The 27,857-nt window shown below is 43.5% G+C and overlaps 1 protein-coding gene across 1 annotated transcript; it reads left to right on the top strand.

Annotated features, from left to right (window-relative positions):
- Positions 1-27,857, top strand: LOC139367478 (proto-oncogene Wnt-3-like). The gene is made up of 4 exons (XM_071105703.1): positions 1-80; positions 20,333-20,574; positions 24,338-24,603; positions 27,378-27,857. Exons 1-4 carry the CDS (start codon positions 1-3, stop codon positions 27,855-27,857), a joined length of 1,068 nt encoding a protein of 355 aa, XP_070961804.1.

The following is a 27,857-nucleotide window of genomic DNA, read 5'->3' on the forward strand; positions in this document are numbered from 1 at the left end:
ATGGATTTGTACCTGATTGGATATATGATGTGTGTGTGGTTGTCCAGCTGGCGGGTGCTTGGAGGTTATCCCATCTGGTGGTGAGTACAATCTAGAGTTTCAGCATCAAATCCTAGAGCTGCTATATACTTTTGGTCAATGATCATTTTTAGAGGGCAGAATACAGTGCACTTTCAGTTGACTGCGTGGAAAATTTTTCTCCAGCCCAGTCCAAAAGAATCTTAACCTCAAACACTGGTGTAACGGAAAAGGCTTGCCGTTCTTTTCCTCTTCACTAAGGTCCATTTATCTTATTAGATAAATGTTGTGATGCTAAGGAGGTTGGAATTGTAGTTGAACATGAACATGAAGCTTATTCAATATATATAGTTTTTTTTTTAAAGGAGCCTATGGATGGCATGTCTATGTAAATTGTCTCTGAATATTGGCCTGGAGCGTTTCTAAATAGCGGTTGGAATTAGTGTAATTATTGGTTTAGATAATGTCTCCATCCTCCAAGGACAATGACAACATTGAACATCTTCAGGACAAACTAAAAGTGTATAAACTCAACCATACATTTTGTGAGTCCAAATGTATAAGTACTTAGTTGATTTTGTTAAATAAAACTATAATTTTATATTTGGAGTCATACAATCAGGACCTTTTAAGTCAGCGTCATTTTGCTTTGTTTTGCCATTGTGGGTCCATATTCTACATTCTGGCCGTCGGCCCCCAATCATGCCGTGTAACTCTTCATTGTTAACTGAATGTTCTTCATTGGTTTTGTTTCGAGGGAGTTATTCACAAAAAGTGTTAACTGTTTAGTACCATCAATAGTGTTTGAAATTACTTAAAGCCCTCTCATTTTGAAATTCTCCAAATCAATGAAATCAACAAATTTGTGAGACTGCCACAGTGTCAGATCTAATTGATACATAAATGGTTATAATACATTTTAATATACTTAATATAAACAATAATTAAGCATATACTTTGCCATTGAATTAGTATTGCAATATTTCCGAGGTCTATGACGAGTTTGTTAGTGTCATGATACAATCAGGTTATGCTCTGTAGGGCTTTTACGTGTCTTTGTTGAAATATTCCAGAACCCGTTTGTTTGGCACCCTCACATGAAATGTAGAGGATCATCTCATTACAAATTCAGCTTTATGCATCTGACCTCATAGGCCTTGCTCTTTTGTAACATTAAGTATTTTATTTTGGAGATATTTGTGAGTAGGTGTATGACAAAGCTTCTTTGGATCCCGACACAATACTTGTCAGAGCTACTGCACTTTTAGTAGCCCAGTTAGCATGTGGTCCCACAGCGGTCCCTGCCCAAACCACCAGCATCTTCTGGTTTCATTTACAGAGAGGGGAGCAGCCAAAGACACAGGCCACAGGGATGAAGTGTTAATGGCAGGACGACTTTACACCCACTCCCTTGATTCAGCACACAACATAACAAAGACACCAGGATTCTCTGTCTGAATTACCTGCAGCTGTTCTCTGCTCAAGGAGCTTACATGACACTGGTGTAATGTTCAGCTCCGGACAATGCGCACCACCTTTGATTTGGATAACTCATTTGAAGTGGAGGGTGGGGGAGGTGGAGAGGGAGAAAAGATGAAATGGCCTTGTATAGCTTCAGGTGGTCAGACAGGTGCTGAGGAATGGATGTCATGGGGCGCTGTCACTGTCGTCGTGGAGCGTTGTCGAGCAAATCCAAGAGCGGATAAAACAACGAGATGGGTACGTGGTGCGTCAAGGGAGAGGGTGCTACGTTTCAGCGAGCCAGGGCTCCTTTCAGCTTCAGGGCGATGACTTGGTCGTAAATTCTCCAGCCAAGTGGGGAAGGGAGGGGAGAAGGAGTTTTGACTGCACCATGCCTGGCAGCCAGTCACACAATCACAAGATGGGGTGTCGAAAACAAAACAGAGCATAAATAACTCTGGAGATGTACATATGCACAGAGGAAGAGGTGATAGAGTGAAATAGCTAGCTAATGAGGGGAGATGAGCTGGAGCTGCCACACAAAATACACCCCCCCCCCCCCCCCCCGCAAGAATGTAACTTAAATAGACTCCTCTTTAAATTGCAAACATTTTGGTAGCTAGAAGAGTTTCCTTAGTGAGAGAAAATAAAGTATGTGTAAAGATATCAAAGCAGATAAAAGACAACAGTATGTTCCAAGAGGGCTCTGTATTTTATTTAACCTTTATTTAACTAGTCAGTTAAGAACAAATTCTTACTTACAATGACGGCCTACCCCGGCCAAACCCGGATGACGCTGGGCCAATTGTGCGCCGCCCTATGGGACTCCCAATCACGGCCGGATGTGATACAGCCTGGATTCGAACCAGGGACTGTAGTGACGCCTCTTGCACTGAGATGTGTGCCCACTCGGGAGACCGCTGCGCCACTCGGTAGACTGCTGCGCCACTCGGTAGACTAGAGCCATCTGATAAAGGTTTTGGCAGCCTGATGCCCATCTCTAATATAAATGTGTGGTATTTGGAGAAAAATCTGTGCTTTTTTTACTTTGTATAGTATGTCTATTACTCACCTCTTACGCTATACATAAATATAGTACATCTCACAAGTCTCATCTTAAATATCAAGTATTTTGGAAAAGATTGTGGCAAAGCCCTGTACTGCTTCCATACTGTATGGTGTCTTTTGCCAGGCTATAAAACTGGGATGTATGAAAATCTTTTCTCGCAGAATTTTGCGCCTGTTGTCGTTCATTGTCATCAGTCTTGTCCTGGAGGCAGAATTAACTGATTTCCCCTTAGATAGGCCAGCTGCAAAGTGATTGGAGAAAAAGGGTTGATATGCGTCAACTTTGTACTCTACACTATACTATACCTACAGTAGGCCTAAGTGTTTGTCATCATGGTAGAATGATGAGAACAGCAACTTAAAAAGATCTTGACAAATCATCAATGTAGTTTAGGATGAGCCCATCACACATTCAAATACCATCAACGCTTGGTGTACACACAGGTAATCCCTAAATGAACGCTCTAAATCTAACCTGTCAGCCAGCTCAGTCATTTCTGTTTGTATTCATGTTATAGACAGTGGCCATGATGAGTGAACGTCGACACTCCACATCGCCCATGTCTTACCCGTTAGAAACTCTTCAAATACCAACCTTGGTGGAACAAAGATTTGAGGTGTACATTGCCGCAGAACCGCTAAACATTTAAATCCAGCTGACTATTACCCCACTTAATATCCTGGTAATCATGGCCACTGTTCTGTTACAGAGGGAACCAGAGAGAGGATGTCACCTATGGAAACTGTATGTTGCTATTCAAACTGACTGAGCTGTGGCTTTACCTTTTAATGCCAGAGTTTCTGGTGACTTTTGGTGAAATGCAGTTTTTAGCTGATCATTGTAGCCTCCGGTAGCACCAATTTCAACACTGCCCTAGTCGGCATAATCACATCAGTTGCATGGAATCCACTTCCTGCAGGTCAGAGTAGGGATATGTGGAGCACCAAAACTATCTATTTGCTACAATCGTGACAGACAAATATAAGACATTTGTCAATACCACAGACATGGATACATTCTGTAATTCTCATGTCTGTTGGTAGTGAAAGCAAAGTGTTACTATAATAAAATAATACACAAAGGAAGTTAAGATTAAGGTATAGAAAGTAGATAGAGGAAAGGCAGTGACATAGATATTGTATAAAACTAAAGCCCGACCGATATATATTCACCAATATTACTATTTCGGTATCGGTGATAACTCCACCGATAAACGATATTCAATAAATAGGATGAGAAAAGGGAATCTCATGCTGATCTGGACACTGCGGCCATTCTCATGATGTGTCATTAATGTATGAAATCAACATTTGAAGCATAGTTATTAACCACACCTTTTTTCAATTTTCGCCTAAAATGACATACCCAAATCTAACTGCCTGTAACTCAGGCCTAGAAGCAAGGATATGCATATTATTGGTACCATTTGAAAGGAAACACTTTGAGATTTGTGGAAATGAAAATGGAATGTAGGAGAATATAACACAATAGATCTGGTAAAAGATAATACAAAACAAAACACTATTTTGTATTTTTTTGTACCATCATCTTTGAAATGCAAGAGAAAGGCCATAATGTATTATTCCAGCCCTTCTGAAATTCAGATTTTGGCCACTAGATGGCAGCAGTTTAAGTGCAAGGTTTTAGACTGATCCAATGACTCATTGCATTTCTGTTTAAAATGTTGTATCGAGACTGCCCAAATGTGCCTATTTTTGTTTATTAATAACTTTTCATGTTCAAAACTGTGCACTCCCCTCAAACAATAGCATGGTATTCTATCACTGTAATAGCTACTGTAAATTGTACATTGCAGTTAGATTAACAAGAGTTTAAGCTTTCTGCCAATATCTGCCAATATCAGATATGTCTATGTCCTGAGAAAGTTTCTTGTTACTTACAACCTCATGCTAACTGCATTAGCCTACGTTAGCTCAACCGTCCCGTGGGCGGGACACCGATCCCGAAGAAGTTTTAAGAAAATTGCTCTTTTGGATGGAAATTTATGAGAAATCACTGTGGAAAAATTACACTTTATCATTTTCCCTGCTGTAAAACAGTATATCGTGCAGATATATCGGTATCAGTACGTTTCGCCCCCCAACCAATCAGAATCAAACCCAAAAAATCACATCAGTTGGGCCCTATATTAAAGGTTAGGTAGGTAGAGAGAGGGAGAGAGAGAGAGAGAGAGAGAGAGAGAGACGTGAAGTCTAAACACTGATTCCCTCTGTGATATGTGGGTAGCAGAGTAAATTAAATGGTCAATCTTCTCTAAGTCATGCCTACCATACACATCCCTTGTCCTGCCCACCCCTGCCCTCTATGTGCAGGGCAACTCTTGTGGCTTAAATGCGGGCTCTAGGGTCCATCTCTGGGTCTCTGGAATGTCATTATGTGACTGTGACCCCCCCCCCCCCCCCCCCCCTGAAGGGGTCACTTTAATGATCCTCAGTGCGAGAACCTCCTCCGTCTGCAATCCTGGTGTGAAAAGATCAAGGATGTTCAGACATTATATTGAGCAGTGCAATGGGAGGGAGGCGAAAGAAAAGGGGAAAGCCTTACAGAATGTTATTATTAAGACCGGTAAGGTTCCATAACAATGGCAGCGGCTGCCATACAGGCGGGTGTTAAAGTCATCCCTAATGCCTGTGAGAATTATCTATGGCTAGTATAGTGACTTCGACCAGACAGAGATCTGTACCATGTGAAATGCAAGTTTATTTTCCGATTTGGCTAACCTCCATTCTGTACAGTTGATATTGGACTAGCCTACATCACTTGAGCAGGTGGATAAGGTTCCCTATTTGTGCCCCAGTTTGGGTTATATTGTGCTGTGGTTCCTTTGCCACAGTGATAGCTACAGTAGCTAGCTAACTGCTTGAATTGCAATCGATGTATGTCATCCGAGTGAGCTAACACTCAGTTGACACAAAAAGAGCCTGACACCTGACTGTCCAGCTCTACAAAACAAACCCCTGGCATGACGTTATCCAGTCTAACCAGACGGTTGGGAGAGAGGTTCAAAGGAGGCTGGTAGTTCAAAGTAGTAAAGGAGATTCCTAATCTCTGCATATCATCAAAGAACATGTGATGACAAAGTCCCACAGTGCAGGGCTATTACTTGCGTTAAAACACAGGTCAGGACAGTTCCTCAAAGAAAAATAGGCCAAAACGCCAAGAGGCACAGGGGCACACACATGGACTGAGAAAGAGAGAGAGAGAGAGAGAGAGGGAGAGAGAGAGAGAGAGGGAGAGAGAGAGAGGGAGAGAGAGAGGGAAGTTAAAGAGGGAAGGAACAAACTCCTTCACTCTGAAACAGAAACCCACACACACACCACAGTATAAACCTTAATTGGCCAGAATTGCCCATTTTTATAGCTCCTGTTTGAAAATCTGCTACTGGGCTCCCGAGTGGGGCAGCGGTCTAAAGCACTGCATCTCAGTGCTAGAGGCATCACTACACACCCTGGTTCGAATCCAGGCTGTATCACAACCGACCATGTTTGGGAGTCCCATAGTGCAGCGCACAATCGGCCCAGCCTCGTCCGGGTTAGGGTTTGGCCGGGGTAGATAAGAATTTGTAAATAAGAATTTGTTCTTCACTGACTTGCCTAGTTAAATAAAGGTTAAATACAATTTAAAAAATACTGGGCAGTAGCTAATCATGAACAAGAAGTAACCTTTAGACAGGCCTGGTGTCTGGTGACTAATTAGTATTGGTCACACCTGTGTACCCTAAATGCTTAATTATAGTCAAACCTTCCCAGGTTATGTCTCAGGTCATACATGTATGCACAACACAAGATTCCAGATACACTATATATACAAAAGTGTGTGGACGTCCCTTCAAATTAGTGAATTCGGCTATTTCAGCCACACCTGTTGCTGACAGGTGTATAAACTTGAGCACACAGCCATGCAATCTCCATAGACAAACATTGGCAGTAGAATGGCCTTACTGAAGAGATAAGTGACTTTCAACGTGGCACCGTCAGAGGATGCCACCTTTCCAAGTCAGTTCGTTTCTGCCCTGCTAGAGCTGCCCCAGTCAACTGTAAGTGCAGTGAAAATGTCTAGGAGCAACAGCGGCTCAGCTGCGAAGTGGTAGGCCACACAAGCTCACAGAACGGGACCGATGAGTGCTGAAGCGCGTAACGCGTAAAAATCCTCTGGCCTCGTTTGCAACACTACCGAGTTCCAAACTGCCTCTGGAAGCAACGTCAGCACAATAACTGTTCGTCGGGAGTATCATGAAATCGGTTTCCATGGCCAAGCAGCCTAACACAAGCCTAAGATCACCATGCGCAATGCCAAGAGTCGGCTGGAGTGGTGTAAAGCTTGCCGCCATTGGACTCTGGAGCAGTGGAAACACATTCTCTGGAGTGATGAATCACGCTTCACCATCTGGCAGTCCGGCAGACTAATCTGGGTTTGGCGGATGCAAGGAGAACACTACCTGCCCCAATGCATAGTGCCTACTGTAAAGTTTGGTGGAGGAGGATTGTCTGAGGTTGTTTTTCATGGTTCGGGCTAGGCCCCTTAGTTCCAATGAAGAGAAATCTTAGTGCTACAGCATACAATGACATTCTAGATGATTCTGTGCTTCCAACTTTGTGGCAACAGTTTGGGGAAGGCCCTTTCCTATTTCAGCATGACAATGCCCCCGTGCCAAAAGTGAGGCCCATACAGAAATGGTCTGTCGAGATCGGTATGGCCTGCACAGAGCCCTGACCTCCACCCCATTGAACACCTTTGGGATGAATTGAAATGTACAGTAAATCCCCTCATCAATGTTCCAACATCTAGTGGGAAAGCCTTCCCAAAAGAGTGGAAGCTGTTATAGCAGCAAAGGGGTACAAACTCCATATTAATGCTCATGACTTGCATCACCGCCAGGTATGGCAACTGCTCGGCAACCGACCATAAGGCACTACAGAGGGTAGTGCGTACAGCCCAGTACATCACTGGGGCCAAGCTTCCTGCCATCCAGGACCTATATACTAGGTGTGTCAGGCGAAGGCCAAAACAATTGTCAGACTCCAGTCACCCAAGTCATAGACTGTTCTCTCTGCTACCGCACGGCAAGTGGTACTGGAGCGCCAAGTCTAAGTCCAAAATGCTCCTTAACAGCTTCTACCTTCCAAGCCATAAGACTGCTGAACAGTTAATCAAATGGCCACCCAGACTATTTGCACTGACACCCCCCCACCTTTGATTTTACACTGCTGCTACTCAATGTCTATTATCTATGCATAGTCACTTTACCCCTACCTACATGTACAAATTATATTGACTAACCTGTACCCCACACATTGACTCAGTACTGGTACCCCCTGTATATAGCCTCCTTATTGTTATTTTATTGTGTAACTTTGTTTTTGGCATTTTTTTTGCAATTTTTTTCCTTTAGTTCATTCAGTCAGTAAATATTTTCTTAACAAATTTTCTTAAAACTGCATTGTTAGTTAAGAGCTTGTAAGTAAGCATTTCACGGTAAGGTTGTTGTATTTGGCGAATATGACAAATAACATTTGATTTGATGATGTTGTTGTTTTTTACTTTGGAATGAGATGTTTGACGAGCAGGTATCCACATACTTTTGGTCATGTAGTGTAATTCAATAAATGTTATGTTGAATCAATATTGTTCCCACGTCATTTCAACCCACAAATTCTATGTGATGACTTTGAATCAACATTTCTCACCCAAGTTTTAACCTTAATCAAATGACAAGGTGATATTTTTGGTTGATTTCACATTGACAATTCAACCAAATGTAAATCAAAACGAATGGGCACTGTCTCACAATGCTAGGAGAGGTAAAGCCAGGGCAGTCACTGATTACTACTGTTTCCTTTGGATGGTTCACATATACACTTTGTAAACAGGCCATGCCGTTTTCTATCTGAACAGTTTCAGTTGTGTCTGTGCTCTGACATACAGAACGAGACTGAGAGCAAGCAAGAGAGAGAATGAGAGAGAAAGAAAGAAAGAAAGAAAGAAAGAAAGGGCTATTTCCACTATGACTGGCACTGCTGCACTGAGTTAAACACAGTCAGTCAGAGTGTTCTGTCTGCTCCCCAGCGAACTGCAAACTGCACGGCTCTCACACTCAGTGTCGCTTCCTGACAGGCAGGTTCACAAGTTTACACCCCAGCTCCCTGTTCTCCTCTGTTCTGACTGCAGGGGCTCCCTGTCCCAGCTTTGCACTCGCTCTCAAAGTATTGAAGGAGGGAGAGCAAGAGCGAGGGAGAGAGGGATGAAGGGAGAGAGGGATGATTGGTTTGAAGGAAGAAAAAAAAACAGGTTGGAAAATGTTTCTGGGGTCCTGTCATTTTTTATCTGATCAGCCCAGAGCTGTTGGACTACAAATCAAAAGTGTGCCAAAGAAAAACAGAACACAACAACACAGAGAGGAGCTGTGCATTCCAGCCTCCGCCAGGAAAAGTCCCATCCTGGGGGCGAAGCCGACAACTTCCTGTGCCCCACTTACACTCTCTTCAGAGTGTCTTTGTCTCTCCTGTGGATTCTGTGGTTGGATTATAATTGAGATTCCGATGGCAATGTTTTGGTGTTCATCCTGAGTGCATGAGGCCTCATTTAGCACAGACCTCCAGGGTAAATCTGACAACTTCTGATGTCAACATAGAGCTAGAATAAAGTTTGATAGCACTTCATTGTAGAGAGCGCTCCTATATACCGAACAGTCTGTGGACTTTATATGGTCTCTAACTATCTGGAGTCTGAGTTTCATCTTGGTGTGATTGATAAGACAACTATCGTACGCAAATGGGACTGCAAATGGGAATCATGACTGCAAGGTGTCCCGGTATCTTTTCTAACTGTCCCGTTATCTGGTTTTAATGTCCTAGCCAATCAGAAACGAGTATTCAACAATGCTGTGGTATAAGATGAATTGAATTAATCGAATCAAAGTTTTTCACACATGCACAAGACTGATTGGTATTCATCAACAACTATCCCTATGCAAATGTGGGGTGGAGAAATCTTAAATGAATCCCACTTCTCTCCTACAACACAGATCTATCAGCAAGTCATTATCGACGGGTTATATTATGTGTAGGGGTGGTTGAGACTGAGTGTTCTACGCAAACAAACAAGGTACAGTCAGTCATCACATTGAAATGAAATTAAATGTGATATGAGTCAAAAGGTTGGCTATATCAGCATCCGCCAAATTTTCAGCAGGCTGTTATCTGTTTTATGAAGTAGCCAGTCAACACACTCAACAAGCAGGATAATGCAGTGGGTGAGGCTACAACAAGCCTAATTATGGTACAGTAGTTTCACGGAACATTCAGTTGAATTATAAGACAGCAATTTGTCCCCACAGCAGGGTATCTATCTGGATATAAATGGGGTTTAGGTGGTGGATGTGACGGTAGGGGTGGCCAATGGCGTGGTCAACGATTGAACATTTTAGAGGCTCTTCTCTTGGCCGCAGAGACAGAATTTGCTGTCTTACAGCTAATTTCCTGAAATTCTACTCATTTTGCCATGGAGATACATTTTTTACCATTTTAAAGCTGGCATCCTGCAATTCTACACATTTTGCCATGAGGCTGAGAGAACATTTGCAGTTTTAAAGCTAATTTCCTGAAATTCTACACATTTTTCCATGGCTTATACCCGAGTGACTCAAACAACAAAATCAATCGGGGCCCCATGCCATGACAAAAATACTCCTGAATACATAGCTTATATTTTTGTGATTGTTTGGTCTCAAAGAATATCTTATTATAATAATAATATTTTTGTGCGTTTCTTTGAGAAAAGAAAACAAGAGCACTAACATGTGACGTTCATAGGAGCATATCAAATTTGGTGTCAAATGAAAGCAAAGTCTACATGTTTGAGAAATTAAGGCATACAGTATATACATTACAACCATTTTCCATCTGACAAATTAGGAATAAGCAAAGGTTTTGGAAAAGAAACATCTATCAGAAAAAGTATTAAAAGGCATTAGAAATACATCAAAACACATCAATATTTTCCAATTTCTCTCATGAGGAGGGAGGACAATGAAAGTTCACAGAAGTAACAGGTAAATGTAGACCTATCAATTAGTTATAGTGTTTTTACTGATAACAATTTGGTTTATGATTTATTAAGTCGGTAACAGAATGACCAAAAAAATCTGTTAAAGAATGGCTACAACTGAATTGGCAACAATGGGAATTCATAGTAGTCACTCACCACAATTGGGTCACCTGCTACTGTTCTCCCTTCCACTGGCATACTGTTTGGTTCAGCTCATAACAATTTTCGTTCTTTTTCTGTCGCTAGGTGGTCAAATCAAGAGTGTGAAAACAGTCTGGACAACCCCTCCCTCTCTCTCTCCCTGTCTCTCTTCTCACTCTCTCCAGTTAATGTAATTTCTACCGGCTCTTACTGACACCTACCCATGAGCTCCCTCTCTTTCCATTCACTGTAACCAGCCCACTCACCCACTGAGCACCGAACGACACTGGACGTCCATGGACGTTGAAAATTTTTTGAAATTGGGTCAGTCCAAATTTAAACCAATCATAGACGTCTATTTCACAAGTTTGAACAGCACAGTACAGTACAGTAAAGAAAAGTAGGTCAGTACAATACAGTTGTTAGCTACCTTTTGAATTTGTTTCCCGTGACGCGGTTAGCCTCAGTTGCTGGGACCGCTATATCTGTCCAGGGATCCAGCCTCAGTTGCTGGGACCGCTATATCTGTCCAGGGATCCAGCCTCAGTTGCTGGGACCGCTATATCTGTCCAGGGATCCAGCCTCAGTTGCTGGGACCGCTATATCTGTCCAGGGATCCTGCCAACCAAAAGTTTGAAGACCTGCTGGGTGTAGCAGCTAGCCCTGCTGCTAACTAGCTAACCAGCTAGCAACGTTTCCTTAAAAGCTTGAACACAGGCCATAACGCGGTTAGCCCTTGTGGCTGGGACAGCGGATTATCCTGGGCTAGTGGCTGTCTAAATCCCTGCTGTTTGTTGGTGTTTAAATCTGCCCTCAGTATTTGGACAAAGCTCTTGAAGCTACACTACATGACCAAAAGTATGTGGACACATGCTTGTTGAACATCTCATTCCAAAACCATGGGCATTAATATGGAGTTGGTCACCCCTTTGCTGCTATAACAGCCTCCACTCTTCTGGGAAGGCTTTCCACTAAATGTTGGAACATTTCTTCTGGAACTTGCTTCAATTCAGCCACAAGAGCATTTGTGAGGTTGGGCACTGATGTTGGGCGATTAGGCCTGGCTCGCAGTCTGCGTTCCAATTCATTGCAAAGATGTTAGATGGGGTTGACGTCAGGGCTCTGTGCAGGCCAGTCAAGTCTTTCACACAGATCTGGACAAACCATTTCTGTATGGACCTCATTTTGCATGGGGGAATTGTCATGCTGAAACAGGAAAGGGCCTTCCCTGCTGCCACAAAGTTGGAAGCACAGAATCATCTAGAAGCAGGGGGCAGGTAGCGTTCTCCTGGCATACGCCAAACCCAGATTAGTCAGTCGGACTACTAGATGGTGAAGCGCGATTCATCACTCCAGAGAACGCATTTCCACTGCTCCAGAGTCCAATGGTGACGAGCTTTACACCACTCTAGCCGATACTTGGCATTGCGCATGGTGATTTCATGAAGCTCCCGATGACTAGTTATTGTGCTGATGTTGCTTCCAGGGGTAGTTTGGAACTCGGTAGTGAGTGTTGCAACCAAGGACAGACGATGTTTACGCACTATGCACTTCAGCACTCGGCGGTCCCGTTCTGTGAGCTTGTGTGGCCTACCACTTCGCAGCTGAGCCGTTGTTGCTCCTAGATGTTTCCACTTCGCAATAACAGCACTTACAGTTAGCCGGTGCCTCTAACAGGGCAGAAATGTGAAAACACTGACTTGTTGGAAAGGTGGCATCCTATGACGGTGCCACGTAGAAAGTCACTGTAAGGCAATTCTACTGCCAATGTTTGTATATGGAGATTGCATGGTTGTGTGCTCGATTTTATACACCTGTCAGTAAGGGTGTGGCTGAAATAGCAGAATACACAAATTTGAAGGTGTGTCCACATACTTTTGTATATATTGTTTATTTTTGTACAAAATATCTAATAATGAAAGAGAAGGATCGCTGTTTAGAATTTTGACAAGTTAGTGTGGGAGAGGTGGAAAAACTATTGTTATCCATCAATCATAATAATAATAATAATAATAATAATAATAATAAGCCACCAGGCATAGAAACTATTGAGAATGATAGCAGACTGTATTGCCACCCCTATTTGCGTTACCTATTTGCATCATCTTTAATAAAAGCTTAAAGGAGTGTATGTCTGTTCTAAGTAAACTGATGGAGAGGATTGTGTTTGACCAAATACAATGCTAATTTTCAGAGAACAAGTTAACTACTGACTTTCAGCATGCATATAGAGAAGGGCACTAAACTTGTACTGCACTGACTGATGATTGATTAAAATAAATTGATAATATATTTGATAGTTGGAGCTGTATTCTTAGATTTCAGTGCAGCTTTTGAAGTTATTGATAATAAATTGTTATAAAAAAAACGAATCACATTGTTGGAGAGTTATTTAACTAATAGAATCCATAGAGTATTATTCAATGGAAGCTTCTCTGTGGTGTCCCTCAGGGCAGTTTCCTTGGGCCTTTACTCTTCTCTATTTTTACAAATGATCTGCCACTGGTCTTACTCCGAAGCTAGAATGACTATGTGTATGGATGACTCCACATGTCAGCACCCAAAGCCAGTGAGCTCACTGAAATGCTAAATAAGGAGCTACAGTCAGTATCAGAATGGGTGATTATTAATAAATTGGTCTTAGATACATCTAAAACTAAAAGCATTGTATTTGGTTCAAAACGTTCTCTAAAACCTAAACCTTAACTTGAGTTGTACATAAAGGGCAGCAGACCCATTAAGCAAGTTGAGAAACCTAAACTCCTAGGTATATCGTTGAATGGTCAATTATCATGGTCAAATCATATTGACAAAGTTGTTGTGAAGATGGCGGGGGGTGTGTCTGTTATTAAAATATATGTTGTGTTTTTTACACAAAAAATGAACTGTACTAGCGCTGGTCTTGTCCCTTCTTGATTACTGTCCATTAAAATGGTCAAGTGCCGCAAAGAAAGAAAGCAGCAGCTGGCTCAAAACAGACACACACACAGACACACTCTAACACACACATTATTGTTGTTGTTGTATTGTTTGTATTATGTTTCAGTTGCATTGTTTGTATATCATCGTATTGTAAATTTGTATGGCACTCCTTGTCTATCTATGTTTTGTTACTTTTCATGTTTTGTGTTTTTTTGTGGACCCCAGGAAGAGTAGCTGCTGCTTCTGCAAAACTAATGGAGATCCAAATAAACTGTACTGTACTGTGATGCCCAAACTTTTGAAACATAGATGTCTATGATTGGTACAGATTTTTACGGTCCAGACCAACCAAATTTGGTATTGTTTGGGGACAGAGCTCATTAGAATATTAGCCAGTGAGTAGAATAATACCCAAACATGCAAAGGAGGTTATTACATTTTTCTACCTTTTGTGTACCTATTCCGGATACATCACTAAGAAGAGAATAACATTCATAATTATGCATTTCAGTATGGTACAGATCAGGGACCCATAATTTAATTATGTTACCGTAATTCCGTTACCAGGTGTTAATCCACTTCATTTACTGTAGTTCAATAACCAAAATATATTTTTTTAAACTCAAGGTGTCATATCATAGCTGACACCCCGTTCTTTTTGCAGACATCTTGTAATCTTAATTCGGAGCATATACATGGAAAACGTGGTTGCATAAATCCTGAGGGAGATTTTGACAGAAATTCTGCTACCAAATTTGTTTCTGCACAGTGCTTCCAATAAATGTGTTTTTGTAAAATTCTCAGTGGAAATTGTTCCAAGTAGTCTTTGTGCATAGAGTTGTATGGTTTGTTTAACTTTGCAATCAATGGTTTTTGTTTGGCATATTTTAAAAGTGAAAAATCTGAGTCTCAGCGTAATTCTGTTACTGTGGAATAGCCCTTCTCTACATAATCTATATCTGATTGTAGTCGTTTAAGTTTACACTAAAAAACGTTTTACCATCCCGTAAATTATGTTTATTTATTATTTATTTTATTTTTTACTGTTTTGAAAAAAAAAAAAAAAAAAAGCACTGTACAGTAACTATGACAGGGTAACCATGTGTGCACCTAAATGCATGGCATGATAGGAGTAAAGCCTTTGAGTACAAGTAGCAACAGAGCCATCCCCTCTACACAAGCACACATCACCCTATTTTCCATGAAGCTTTGAACAGTGCCTGGGGAATAATGCAGAGGGATGGATTGTGACAGGCTGGTTCTCTCTAATCCTTCTCTCCCTATCTGTTTTGCTCTCTCTTCCTAGGCCCCATTGTGGTCATAGTGCCATGGGCAAACGTTGCATTTTTGCCGATTGCAACTCAGTCAGAAGACATTAGCAATACCCCTCCTGGAAATGTTGGTTACTGCAGTTAAGTAGCTTAGCCTACCTGCACTTTACTCAAGCTAAAGGGAGTTTGACAGCTTGTTGGGCATAATTTCTGCTCTCCATTCAACATCTTCATTGTTGCATGTGTGTAGCACCTGTGAGTAGCCTAGGCTAGCCTAAAACCAGGCATGCATTAGCATAGATTCAGGAATTAAATTGTCCATCTATTAACTGAAAACCGAATCCCCAGCCCTGTAACATTGCATGGATCTTACCTGATAACTTTTCATTGCCAAAAGTTACAACTTGTGTATTTTAGTGTAGGCGACATCATGCGAGAAGATTACAATCGGTAACAAGGCGCGGGAAGAAAAGGAACAGCACGAGACTGTTTTACTGATACAACGGCTGTCTGTCCAGCCGGTCTAGATAGTTCGTGTCGGTTTGCTCTTGTTGTGTTTTTGAAATATCACATAGTGGCGACTCTCTTTGATATGATATATGTTTGGTAAACCTTTACAAGATTAAAGTTAGCAACATACAAATGGTGAAGGTCTAAATGGGGCGCCATGTTGCCCGAAGTTATGTTAACTCGTTGACAACTTGATTGGCATTTTCTGCGCTGTGAAAAACGTGTAGGCTATTTACAAGTAAACTTGAGCAATAATGGACCAAGCAACCACAAGTCTAGTTCCAGAAGTGTTCCTCGTGATGAGGGTTCCAACAAAATGGTGAGTTCAGCAGTGACTTTAACAACACAAATATAAAGCATTATTGGAAATCCTAAATAATTCAAATGTGTCTACTAATACAATGACTGAAGCAATTTAAAACAGCAACTACATAGTCACAGTGTCCTGTTCTTTTATAGACCTATTACTGGATAGATGGATGACAAACTGACAACAATATTGGTGAATTGAGATAGCTTGCTTAGTTATCCCCTTCACATGGCTACGTTCAAATGATAGAGAATGGGATGAGTTGTAGCCTAGGCCTATTGAGGAAGAAAGTTGTCAACATGGTATAACAGCACTGTCATAGGGACATCATTTTCAGGAATATGCCCATGTAACAGTATAATTTTAGACCGTCCCCTCGCCCATACCCGGGCGCGAACCAGGGACCTTCTGCACACATCAACAACTGACACCCACGAAGCATCGTTACCCATCGCTCCACAAAAGCCACGGCCCTTGCAGAGCAAGGGGAACAACTACTTCAAGGTCTCAGAGCAAGTGACGTCACCGATTGAAACGCTATTTAGCGCACACTGCTAACTAAGCTAGCCGTTTCACATCCGTTACACTCACCCCCCTTTTGACCTTCCTCCTTTTTCCGCAGCAACCAGTGATCCGGGTCACGGCACCAATGTAACAGTATAATTTTAGACCGTCCCCTCGCCCATACCCGGGCGCGAACCAGGGACCTTCTGCACACATCAACAACTGACACCCACGAAGCATCGTTACCCATCGCTCCACAAAAGCCGTGGCCCTTGCAGAGCAAGGGGAACAACTACTTCAAGGTCTCAGAGCAAGTGACGTCACCGATTGAAACGCTATTTAGCGCACACTGCTAACTAAGCTAGCCGTTTCACATCCGTTACACCCACTCACTTTACAAAGTAAGCCTATAGACAACTGAGTGATTGCACATGTTACAGTTGACATTGGCTTTATACTATTGGAGAGATTGAGGGCTACACATTTGAGGTAATTGTCCTTGACTGGTGTTGAGCTGAATGCATGACTGGAGGTTAAAGTGATGATAGGATAGGAGGCCTAGCTGGTCATGAACTTCAAACTGCTCCTACATGCCACCAAGCTCAAGGCAATGAGGTCAGGTGTCATGCTTAAAGTGGTTCAGAGGGTCGCAGAGTGTTTTCTGTGCCTCAGGGCATGGAGTACCTGGCTGTCACAAAGGGAAAGTCTGCTCTTAGACAGGTATGACATTTTGACCCCAGTGATGTAGACCTCCCACAGAGATAGCTGCAAAATATTCTAGCCACACATACTGATTGAATCAAAGGTTATTCAGCAGCTAAGGGAGTGGTGAAGCAAACCTTCATAAAAGACATATGGAGCAGAATCGCAACCTTCACAGAGGCTTTGCCCCTGTGAAAATAGCCTTGATAGATACGTCCTTAATTTCAACCGTTTTGCACTTTGTGGTGAAATCCCTTTGTCTCCTCTTCTTCGTGTCTGTGGTTTCCAGTGGCTCATATGCTCACGTCAAGTTGCTTTTGATACTGAGAAAACCCCCAACCAGCAGTACTAATCCCCCACAGGGCCAGAGGAGGCCCCACAGTCACAGACCTGCCTAGGCATGCACCTGCCAAGCAGTTTCTGCTCCTCTGTCTACTCCCCTAGAGCGGATTCCCCCGGCATTCTGCCTCCCTCAGCCCATGCCCTGCTGCTTCTGTGCTCCTCTCCCACTTGGTTGAGACACATCGCTCATGGCTTCCAAGAAGCGAGGCAAAGCCGACCGGCTCAGCGTGATATACGCACAGCGCTCTGTCTGTGTGTGTGTGTGTGTGTGTGTGAGATATGCCTGGCACCCACAGGCTTCTCCTCAGATCTAAGACTGTCATTAGCACCTAGCCAAAGACAACCCTTGCTTTCATCTCGTCAGTCCATTACAGACCAAGTGAGGCTCATCCTTTACAAACAAAATAAAAGAGGACGCAGAGCCTCAGCGTGTAGTCTAAACACGCTAAGTCCACAAGAAAACCCTCCTGCGGTTAAGTAATTGACTTCATCAGACATCCACACATCGCCTCCGAAACTGGTGCGTCAGTAGCAAATGTACCAGAAGGAGACGGGGCGAGCCGATTGGCTATGTGGTGCCAGGGATGGGCTCCAAAACGTCAGGCAGCTCCATGCAGGGCCAGGGCATCAACTCTGGTCCGCCTCATAGCAGGTTGGGAGATTAATGGGCAGTAGCACAGACTGTGTAATTACGCAACTTAGTCACTCAGTCACTCCAGACAGAGTGAAGTCAGCAACACTTGAACTCAGTGGCATTTCTGGGATTGGCCGATGAGTTTATAAGGTCTTCCCTCATGCCTGAGTAAACATGGCCTTAGATTACTGGATAACAGAAAAAGATGGATAGATAAAAAATGACCGCTCTCTAATTACCAGCACATAAATCAGAGGTCTATTTTTGTGCAAGGGAACATGAAATGTTATGGAACTATTTATTCAGTTTATATCATTGGGATATTGTTATTGGGCCGACAGATATTTATGAATACGAACACATATTTCAAGTGTGTGTTTAAAATAACAAAACTCAGCATTGAAATGAGTTAGAGGTCTGAAGCCTGGGTGAATGCAGGTGAAATGACTTTAGCTTTACCGGGCATATTTTTATCTTTTGAGATAGGACTGCTCACTGCAATAGACTTTGAACTAGTCACTTGTCTTCCCTCCATCTTTATTTAGTCCAGAAATTGCATGATCTTTCTGAACATTATTGGTATGTTAGTGCAAGATGAACATGTGGCAGGCCAGGCAGTGATGACTGTTGACAGTCTCACATGTTCCATCAGCTTAGCTGCAGTACTAGCCAAGCCATTCAGCCTGCTGTCTCAGTGCGTAAGCCCCATTGGCAAGCAGTGAAACCTGGGAGCCTGCTGTAACAATGCTCACCTGTATTCCAAAGGAGATCAAAAAGCAAAAGTGTGAGGAAGGCGGTGGTGGGGGGGGGGTTGTGGCTGGGAGAGAAAGCAAAGCGTACATGAGCTGTGAACTTTTCCCTCTGACTTCAATGGCTTGGCCTTTGTGTTGGGGTGGGTTGCAGCAGCGCGCTCATCTTTCAGAGTCAGTGGCTGCCGTGATAGAGTTGCGCCCCGCGGCTGGCCTGAGGTCTTCCCGAGTGGTGCTCTGATCTGATCAGCACCGATTGTTCCCCATGATTCTCTCTCTCTCTCTCTCTCTCTCTCTCTCTCTCTCTCTCTCTCTCTCACACACACACACAGTCTCTCTCACACATCCTCTCTTACACTCTCTCACACTCTAAAATGTCTGTGTATGCTGATGAAAAAATCAGTACAGTACAATATCATGAAACAGATAAGGATCATGAATGCTCTGTCTCTTGAGAGAAGCTACTGCTAATTATAGTACTGTCAATTTAGCTTACAGGACTTAATATCTGCAGCAATGCGTTGTGGTGCATGGTGGATTGCGCCACTTCGGATAGGTAGGTAAGGGCATGTTTATAAAAGTGGCATACACTCGCAAATAAATAAACAATAAAACCTCAAAATCTCATAACTACTTTATGGCAAACATAGCATCTTCACGAAGGTGCAGTTTTGTTTGAGCCTGTCATCACAGTAAGCATGTTAAAACATGGACATAGCAAACATCACCTTTTCCTCTCCTTCCCTTATCTAAGGAGAAAAAACAGGCAATTAAAATTAATTACCTTGATGAAACTATAATGGTTTCTGGCATCCCTGGCTGATCTGGGCTGTCTCGTTGTGGTGATTAATCCATGTTTAGGCACATCTTTGCCAGCCCGCTGATGAAGCACAGGGAGTTTCAGGAATGCCATATGTCCAATACGACACATGGCACAAACTTAACTGCATACACACTCTTTCACACACACACACACATACACACATCGCATATCAGAAATTAGGCTAATAACAGAGAATTGAGCATGTGTGTTGTTTGTGTGTGTCTTATCTAGAGGAGAAACTAACAGACAGATTAGTGTGTGTTATCTTTCAGATCATCAGGATCTGCGGGGGCTAACAAGAGGGAGCTCTTTGAAAAGGCAATACTAATAGGTCATATCCCTTTCTTGAAGAGGGGCTATTAGCTTCTGTAAGTGTAACTGCATTAAGCACTCATGCAGCAAATAAAACACTCACTGAGTCAACCCAACCCCCACAGAAAAACAATAATCAACCCCACCTACTGCAAGAGCAACTCTGAGCACAGAATATATTAAAACCAATGGGACAAGAAGTTTAATTTTGTATATCAAGAGGCAATCTGCTTTCTTTCTTTGAACAATATGCCTCTGGAGGGTCTCCCTGGCATATATAACCCTCCTTGCCATTGAGGCAGTGTGTTCAGGGAGGGCCCTCTTTTCTCAATGGCAGCAGATCCTGTAGATGGCTTCTCGTTAGAAAGCTGAATGGAGATACAGAGAGACTGACAGACTGTGTAGGGTAGGCGCTAGACTAGACAGTAATATACTGTAGGTCTGGATGGGCAGGTACATGACACACTCCCCCGTCCTTCCCTCTCCCTGTGTTGCAGGTCCCTAGCCTTGGGGCAGCAGTACTCGTCTCTGGGCTCCCAACCCATCCTGTGTGGCTCTATCCCCGGCCTGGTGCCCAAGCAGCTGCGCTTCTGTCGCAACTACATCGAGATCATGCCCAGTGTGGCCGAGGGCGTGAAGCTGGGCATCCAAGAGTGCCAGCACCAGTTTAGGGGGCGCCGCTGGAACTGCACCACCATCAAGGACAACCTGGCCATCTTCGGGCCCGTACTGGACAAAGGTAGGCCTCCTACTGTAACAGGACTGTTTGTATGAAGAATACATATGAATACCAGTGAGGTATTCATATGAGGGATGTAACTGAGATATCTTTGGGATATATTCATTACAGCCAAGTACCATATAAAACATACAAAAAAACGCATTGATGTACAACAACCATGGAATTTGACTCCTCAGTAAAAGATGAGCTAATCTGACTTCAACAGGCGATTGCAGGTTCTATGAGGAAACTACTTTTTCTCATAGCGGTGATAAAAACATTAAAGGGACATATCAGCAGTAGTGGAAAAAGTACCCAATTGTCATACTTGAGTAAAAGTAAAGATACCTTTAATTTAAAAGGACTCAAGTAAAAGTGAAAGTCACCCAGTAAAATACTACTTGAGTAAAAGTCTAAAAGTATTTGGTTTTAAATATACTTAAGTATCACAATTAAATGTAATTGCTAAAATGTACTAAAGTATCAAAAGTAAAAGTATAAATAATTTCACGTTCCTTATATTAAGCAAACCAGACGGCACTATTTTCTTGTTGTTTTAATTTACGGATAGCCTGGGGCACACTCCAACACTCAGACATCATTTACAAAAAAGCATTTGTGTTTGGTGAGTCTGCCAGATAAGAGGCAGGAGGGATGACCAGGGATGTTCTCTTTAAGTGCGTGAATTGAACAACTTTCCTGTCCTGCTAAGCATTCAAAATGTAACAAGTACTTTTGAGTGTCAGGGAAAATGTATAGAGTAGAAAGTACATTATTTTCTTTAGGAATGTAAAAGTAAGGAATGTAAATAGTAAAGTAAAGTACTGATAACCCCAAAAACCTACTTAGGTATTACTTTAAAGTATCTTTACTTAAGTACTATACACCACTGCATATCAGTGAGAAAATGGGAAACAAGGTGTGTAAACAAATGTGAGGTAAGTACCGTAAACTGACATAGCGATAGAAGAATCCATTGCTCTGCTGCTGAGCACTGCCTGTTCCACATGCTCCTACTGACAAATGACCCGCAGGGTAATTACAGTAATATACACCTTTCCTTACTGCAGTGAGAAAGGAACGCTGGTACAAGCACTGACAGATTATTTGACGTCCATCCATCTCGCTACCTTCAACATCACATTTGTCTTTTGAATCTGTGTGTCTTCTTCTGAGCTTCCCAACCTTGTTGATGTTTTCACACATGAAAGTTAGTTGGTGTTGTAAATCTCTCAAGAATAGCTCACACAATTACAGTTGATACACAGTTGTCACAGTTAATACACTGGAGATCATCTGCCAGGCTTTTCACAGTGAATACTAATCATCAACGGTCTTAAGACTGACTGGGTGCTTTAAACAATCTGATACAAAAGCACAGAACGCACTAAGAAAACAGAACCTGGGGTGCTCGGAGTAGGCCTTTAAATACCTAATGATGAAGATGGGTCTTTGTGTTGCGGAGTGAGGCTGCTGATTGGATATTAATTAGCCTGCGTGTCAGAGGGAAAGGGATCTGGGCAGGAATGGGCAGTGTGAACCTCCATCTCTCTCCTAAAAATACATTTTAAAAAAGGGAGTGGGAAGGCCAAATTAGATTACATGCAATAGAAAGGGGCTGGAGGGCTCAGCTCAACCCCTACTGTGCCTGAAGACCAGTGCGCGCCTCACACAGCCCGGCTCCCACGGACGCCCCATTCACACGCCCTTTTGACTCTGTCATGAAAACAGGCTGAAAGGGAATCTCCCAACCTACCCTAGGCCGGCATGTTGGGGTGAGGTGGAAGGAAGGCAGGGGGTGCTGGCGAGGGAGGGGGGGCAGCCTTAGTCGGGAGTGACGGCATGGGGTTGACGAGGGAGGGGGTCCCAGACCAGGGTGGCTATACCATTCCCCCGCCACCTTAACCACTATGGTGTTTATGGTGGTGGCTACAGGCGGAAAATGGGGGGTTGAGGGTGCAAAGTGGCGGTGGTGGTGGTAGTGGAGGATGGGGTTTCAGGATGGTGGCGGAGAGAGGGTATTGGAGGGGGGGAGTTTAGGGATTGCCAACTCTGGGCAGAGCGGGGCTGCAGGGGCGCGAGTCGCTGGGCCCTTTGTGTGGGTAATCTAGTGTGACACAAGGGAAACAAAGGCGGATTGATGGGCCCAGCAGGTAGCAGGAGCAGCGCAGCCTTGGCTGACAGCCAGAGCTCCCGGGGCCCACAGCTCACAGGCCCCCGTTGTGGAGAGCCCAGCATGGCTTGCCAGGGCTAGCTGGGACTCCCCCTCGCCTCTCAACCAGAGGTGTGTGCGATCCAATCAAACAAACATTGAGGTTTTAGCACAAAAATTACGTTTTAGCTCTGTTTACCTAGAATGAAGCACACTGGAAAACATTTTTGATTGTGGGCACTTTGGACAATGTCTTTAATCATGGTTTTGTGACCATATATTTACAAGATGTATTACCTGATTGGATATTGCGTGAGACATGTTGTCATGTAGATAACAGGGGTGATGTTTAGTGTTAGTTCAGTGACTATATTACATTTCCACTTCCCAGGATTTCCCATCAGTGCAGCCATATGACCTCTCACCCTATTATGAACTGTGACTCTATTCAGCCATTCACATAAAGGTTTCAATCAAACAAAGGCTTAAATGCAAAAAATAACATCATGAAAGGTTGAGCGCTAATTAACTTTATGAGCGCGTTAAATGTCCCCTAGCGACCGAAACGACAACTTTTTTCAATTATGTTACTCTCTGTTTCATGTAAATTAACACTACAAAGACTTGTAGATCGACTTACACTGTAGAATAACTAACTTCCCTGCAGGTGTTTAGTAGAGAACACTACTAACTGCAGTCAGTTTTATAGGGGCTAGGCCTCCCTAAATGCTTTAACAGTGGCTCCATTGCAGAGTGGGCCCTCCCCATACCCTCTGTGTGTGTGTCCCTGCCGGTGTGTGTGCAGTGCGAGGTGGTGCAGTAGAGAAATGGGTAAGCCCTCAGCACACAGTAAGTGAGCTGCGATTGTGAAACAATGGTGTCTGGTTACATAATAAGTTGTTCCGTTCAAAGGAGGCGTAACTCCATCTCTCAGCACAAACACGGAGCAAAGCAGACGCACTGCAAGGTTTCTACCTAGAGGCCCTGTGGGCTCTGACAGGGGCAGGAGAGTGGGGAGGGGGGGGCGCGACATTCCTTAAATACTTTCCAATGCAAAACAGCACACCTCAGGGATGACAGAAGGTCATTGAGATCTCACTGAGCATTAGGCCCTACTGACACCAGCCACAATATGGCGATGCCACAGCTAGGGGACATGTTTCATGTAGCCATCTCTACGACGTTCTCCAAAATCGGTAGAACACACCCACATAATTGATCGCTGATTTATTGTTACCGCAAAAAATGGGTCAATTTATCGCAATATGGATTTTTGTCCATATCTCCTAGCTCTATGGTAGATGTTGAGATGATGAGAGTGAAGAGAATTTCACCCAGTGTTTTCTACACTGCTCAGGGCCCAATGTTTTAAATCCTCTCAAGAACTTTTTTCCTGAAAAACATTATTCTTGCAGTACATTGTGTGTCAACCAAGTATTTATCGCTATGATATATGAATACCTGCTTGAAGGTGAAAAGCTGTGTTAATAGGTTTGTGCCCAAGGGTGTCATTTTCATTACCCCTGATGTATGGAAGTTGGCAGCAGTGAAGATTGCAGAAACTGTTTTGTTAAGAAGATGGTACTAAAGATTAATTGATTGAATTTACTCCTTCCTTTTTCTCGCTAGCCACCAGAGAGTCGGCGTTTGTCCACGCCATCGCCTCTGCGGGCGTGGCGTTTGCTGTAACGCGGTCCTGCGCTGAGGGCACGTCCACCATGTGTGGCTGTGATTCCCACCACAAGGGTCCCCCGGGGGAGGGCTGGAAGTGGGGCGGCTGCAGCGAGGACGCTGAGTTCGGGGTGCTGGTGTCCAGAGAGTTTGCCGATGCTAGAGAGAACCGGCCCGATGCACGCTCTGCTATGAACCGGCACAACAACGAGGCAGGACGCACGGTAAATAGGCCTACACTGGCCTACACTGAGGATTTACTAGAATGGATATATTGGTTATAGATACTATACAACGTAAATATGTAATGTAAATACACATACAGTAGAAGTCGGAAGTTTACATACACTTAGGTTTTCCACCACTCCACAAATTTCTTGTTAACAAACTATAGTTTTGGCAAGTCGGTTAAGACATCTACTTTGTGCATGACACAAGTCATTTTTCCAACAATTGTTTACAGACAGATTATTTCACTTATAATTCACTGTATCACAAGAAGTTTACATGCACTAAGTTGACTGTGCCTTTAATAAACAGCTTGGAAAATTCCAGAAAATGATGTCATGGCTTGAGAAGCTTCTGATAAGCTAATTGAAGGTGTACCTGTGGATGTATTTCAAGGCCTACCTTCAAACTCAGTGCCTCTTTGCTTGACATCATGGTAAAATCAAAAGAAATCAGCCAAGCCATTTTTTTTGTAGACCTCCACAAGTCTAGTTCATCCTTACGAGCAATTTCCAAAAGCCTGAAGGTACCATGTTCATCTGTACAAACAATAGTGAGCAAGTTTAAACACCATGGGACCACGCAGCTGTCAAACCGCTCAGGAAGGAGACGCGTTCTGTCTCCTAGAGATGAAAGAACTTTGGTGTGAAAAGTGCAAATCAATCCCATAACAACAGCAAAGGACCTTGTGAAGATGCTGGAGGAAACAGGTACAAAAGTATCTATATCCACAGTAAAACAAGTCCTATATCAACATAACCTGAAAGTCCGCTCAGCAGGAAACGATTTGCAACTGCACATGGGGACAAAGATCGTACTTTTTGGAGAAATGTCCTCTGGTCTGATAAAACAAAAATAGAACTGTTTGGCCATAATGACCATTATTATGTTTGGAGGAAAAGGGGGAGGCTTGCAAGCCAAACACCATCCCAACCGTGTAGCACGGGGGTGGCCACATCATGTTGTGGGTGTGCTTTACTGCAGGAGCGACTGGTGCACTTCACAAAATAGATGGCATCATGAGGATGGAAAATTATGTGGATATATTGAAGCAACATCTTAAGACATCAGTCTTAAGATGTTAAAGCTTGGTTGCAAATGGGTCTTCCAAATGGACAATGACCACAAGCATACTTCCAAAGTTGTGGCAAAATGGCTTAAGGACAACAAAGTCAAGTTATTGGAGTGGCCATCACAAAGCCCTGACCGCAATCCTATAGAACATTTGTGGGCAGAACTGAAAAAGCTTGTGCAAGCAAGGAGGCTTACAAACCTGACTCAGTTACACCAGCTATGTCAGGAGGAATGGGCCAAAATTCACTCACCTTATTGTGGGAAGCTTGTGGAAGGCTACCTGAAATGTTTGACGCATGTTAAACTATTTAAAGGCAATGCTACCAAATACAAATTGAGTGTATGTAAACTTCTGACTCACTGGGAATGTGATGAAAGAAAATAAAAGCTGAAATAAATAATTCTCTACTATTATTTTGACATTACACATTCTTTAAAAAAGTGCTGATCCTAACTGACCTAAGACAGGGAATTATTTTCTAGGATTAAATGTCAGGATTTGTGAAAAACTGAGTTTAAATGTATTCAACTGTACATAACACTGTTTACTACACAGCCAAGCAGGATGCAGTGGATATACTTTAATACACACCACTCCATAATGATATGTAATGATACTACATAATGTAATGATACTACATAATGATACTGGACACACCCAGCCTTGTAGCTGAAGAAAGGTAAAAAGACAATGAACAAAGATCGACTTTTTTGGCAACAGGATGGAATTATCCACAGTAAACGTTACAGTACCAGATTAATAATTCTGTGACAGGAAAGATTTCGGTATTTGACTTCAATTCAGTCCACATTTCTGGGTAATTATCTGATGTAAAAAAGTTGCCCCTGCCTTTCATGCCTCACATCCCATCCGAAATTCCCTGACAGACAAATAACCTGAGTTAGTTGAGGGGGAAGAGAAGGGAATCAGCCTGGACTTAAACCATCACTCGTTGCTGTCATTGCTCAGTGAAATATCTGGCAAGCTACTCCTCACCAGCACGCTGAGGGGCAATTGGAGAGACCACACGGCAACAAGGCAGCCTTTTGATCTGACTAGACAGGAGCAGGGAGCCCACAGGAGCCGCAAAACGGCAGGCAGCCCTGTCACAACCCCTCTCCCTCTCTCCATCACCCTGATCCCAGTCGCCCCACCTGGCACTCTCACACTCCATTGTTTCCCCCCAGGGCCCCTGGGAGATGCCAGGGGCCAGACGAGCCCAGGACATGATGTCAGAACTAAGAACCCCTCCATCCCTCAGCGCCCCCACTCCCCTCTCGCCCAAAGGTGCCACAAGCACCTGCCTTCCGGCGCAGGTGGGGGAATTCTGCAGCTAAATATAGCCAGAGAATTAAAGCTAAGCAAATCTAAACAAAGGCTAAGAGAGCCGGTGGCGTTGCTCAGGTGAGTGCAGTGACTTCTGAGGGAATTAGCTGCTGCACACTGCAAAGGCCTGCCTCTGTTTCACAGCTGCCTGAACTACACCTGAAGACTCAGCCAAGTAGCATGTTCTCAACCTACAAGTCGGTCGTCACTAGCCAGGTTATTGGTAAGAGTAGTTAATCAAATGGACTTTCCGGTAGTAGACTGACAAGCTACCAATCGATATCACATTTACACTGTGCTGAAAGAAAACAGGATTATTCTATCAGTTTCTGAACTGTTTCCTTCTCCCTATTTCTCTTTTTTTCCCAGACCATCCTGGACCACATGCACCTTCGCTGTAAATGCCATGGCCTGTCTGGCAGCTGCGAGGTGAAAACGTGCTGGTGGGCACAGCCCGACTTCCGCATGCTGGGTGACTACCTGAAAGACAAGTATGACAGCGCCTCGGAGATGGTGGTGGAGAAGCACCGAGAGTCGCGTGGCTGGGTGGAGACGCTGCGCGCCAAGTATGCCTTCTTCAAACACCCCACGGAGCGTGACATGGTCTACTACGAGGGCTCGCCCAACTTCTGCGAGCCCAACCAGGAGACGGGCTCGTTCGGCACCCGCGACCGTGCCTGCAACTTGTCCTCGCACGGCATCGAGGGCTGTGACCTGCTCTGCTGCGGCAGGGGCCACAACACCCGGACTGAGAAGCGAAAGGAGAAGTGCCACTGCATCTTCCACTGGTGCTGCTACGTCAGCTGCCAGGAGTGTGTGCGTGTCTACGACGTACACACATGCAAGTGA

The sequence above is a fragment of the Oncorhynchus clarkii genome, chromosome 16, assembly GCF_045791955.1.
Source record: "Oncorhynchus clarkii lewisi isolate Uvic-CL-2024 chromosome 16, UVic_Ocla_1.0, whole genome shotgun sequence".
NCBI classification, from domain to species: domain Eukaryota; kingdom Metazoa; phylum Chordata; class Actinopteri; order Salmoniformes; family Salmonidae; genus Oncorhynchus; species Oncorhynchus clarkii.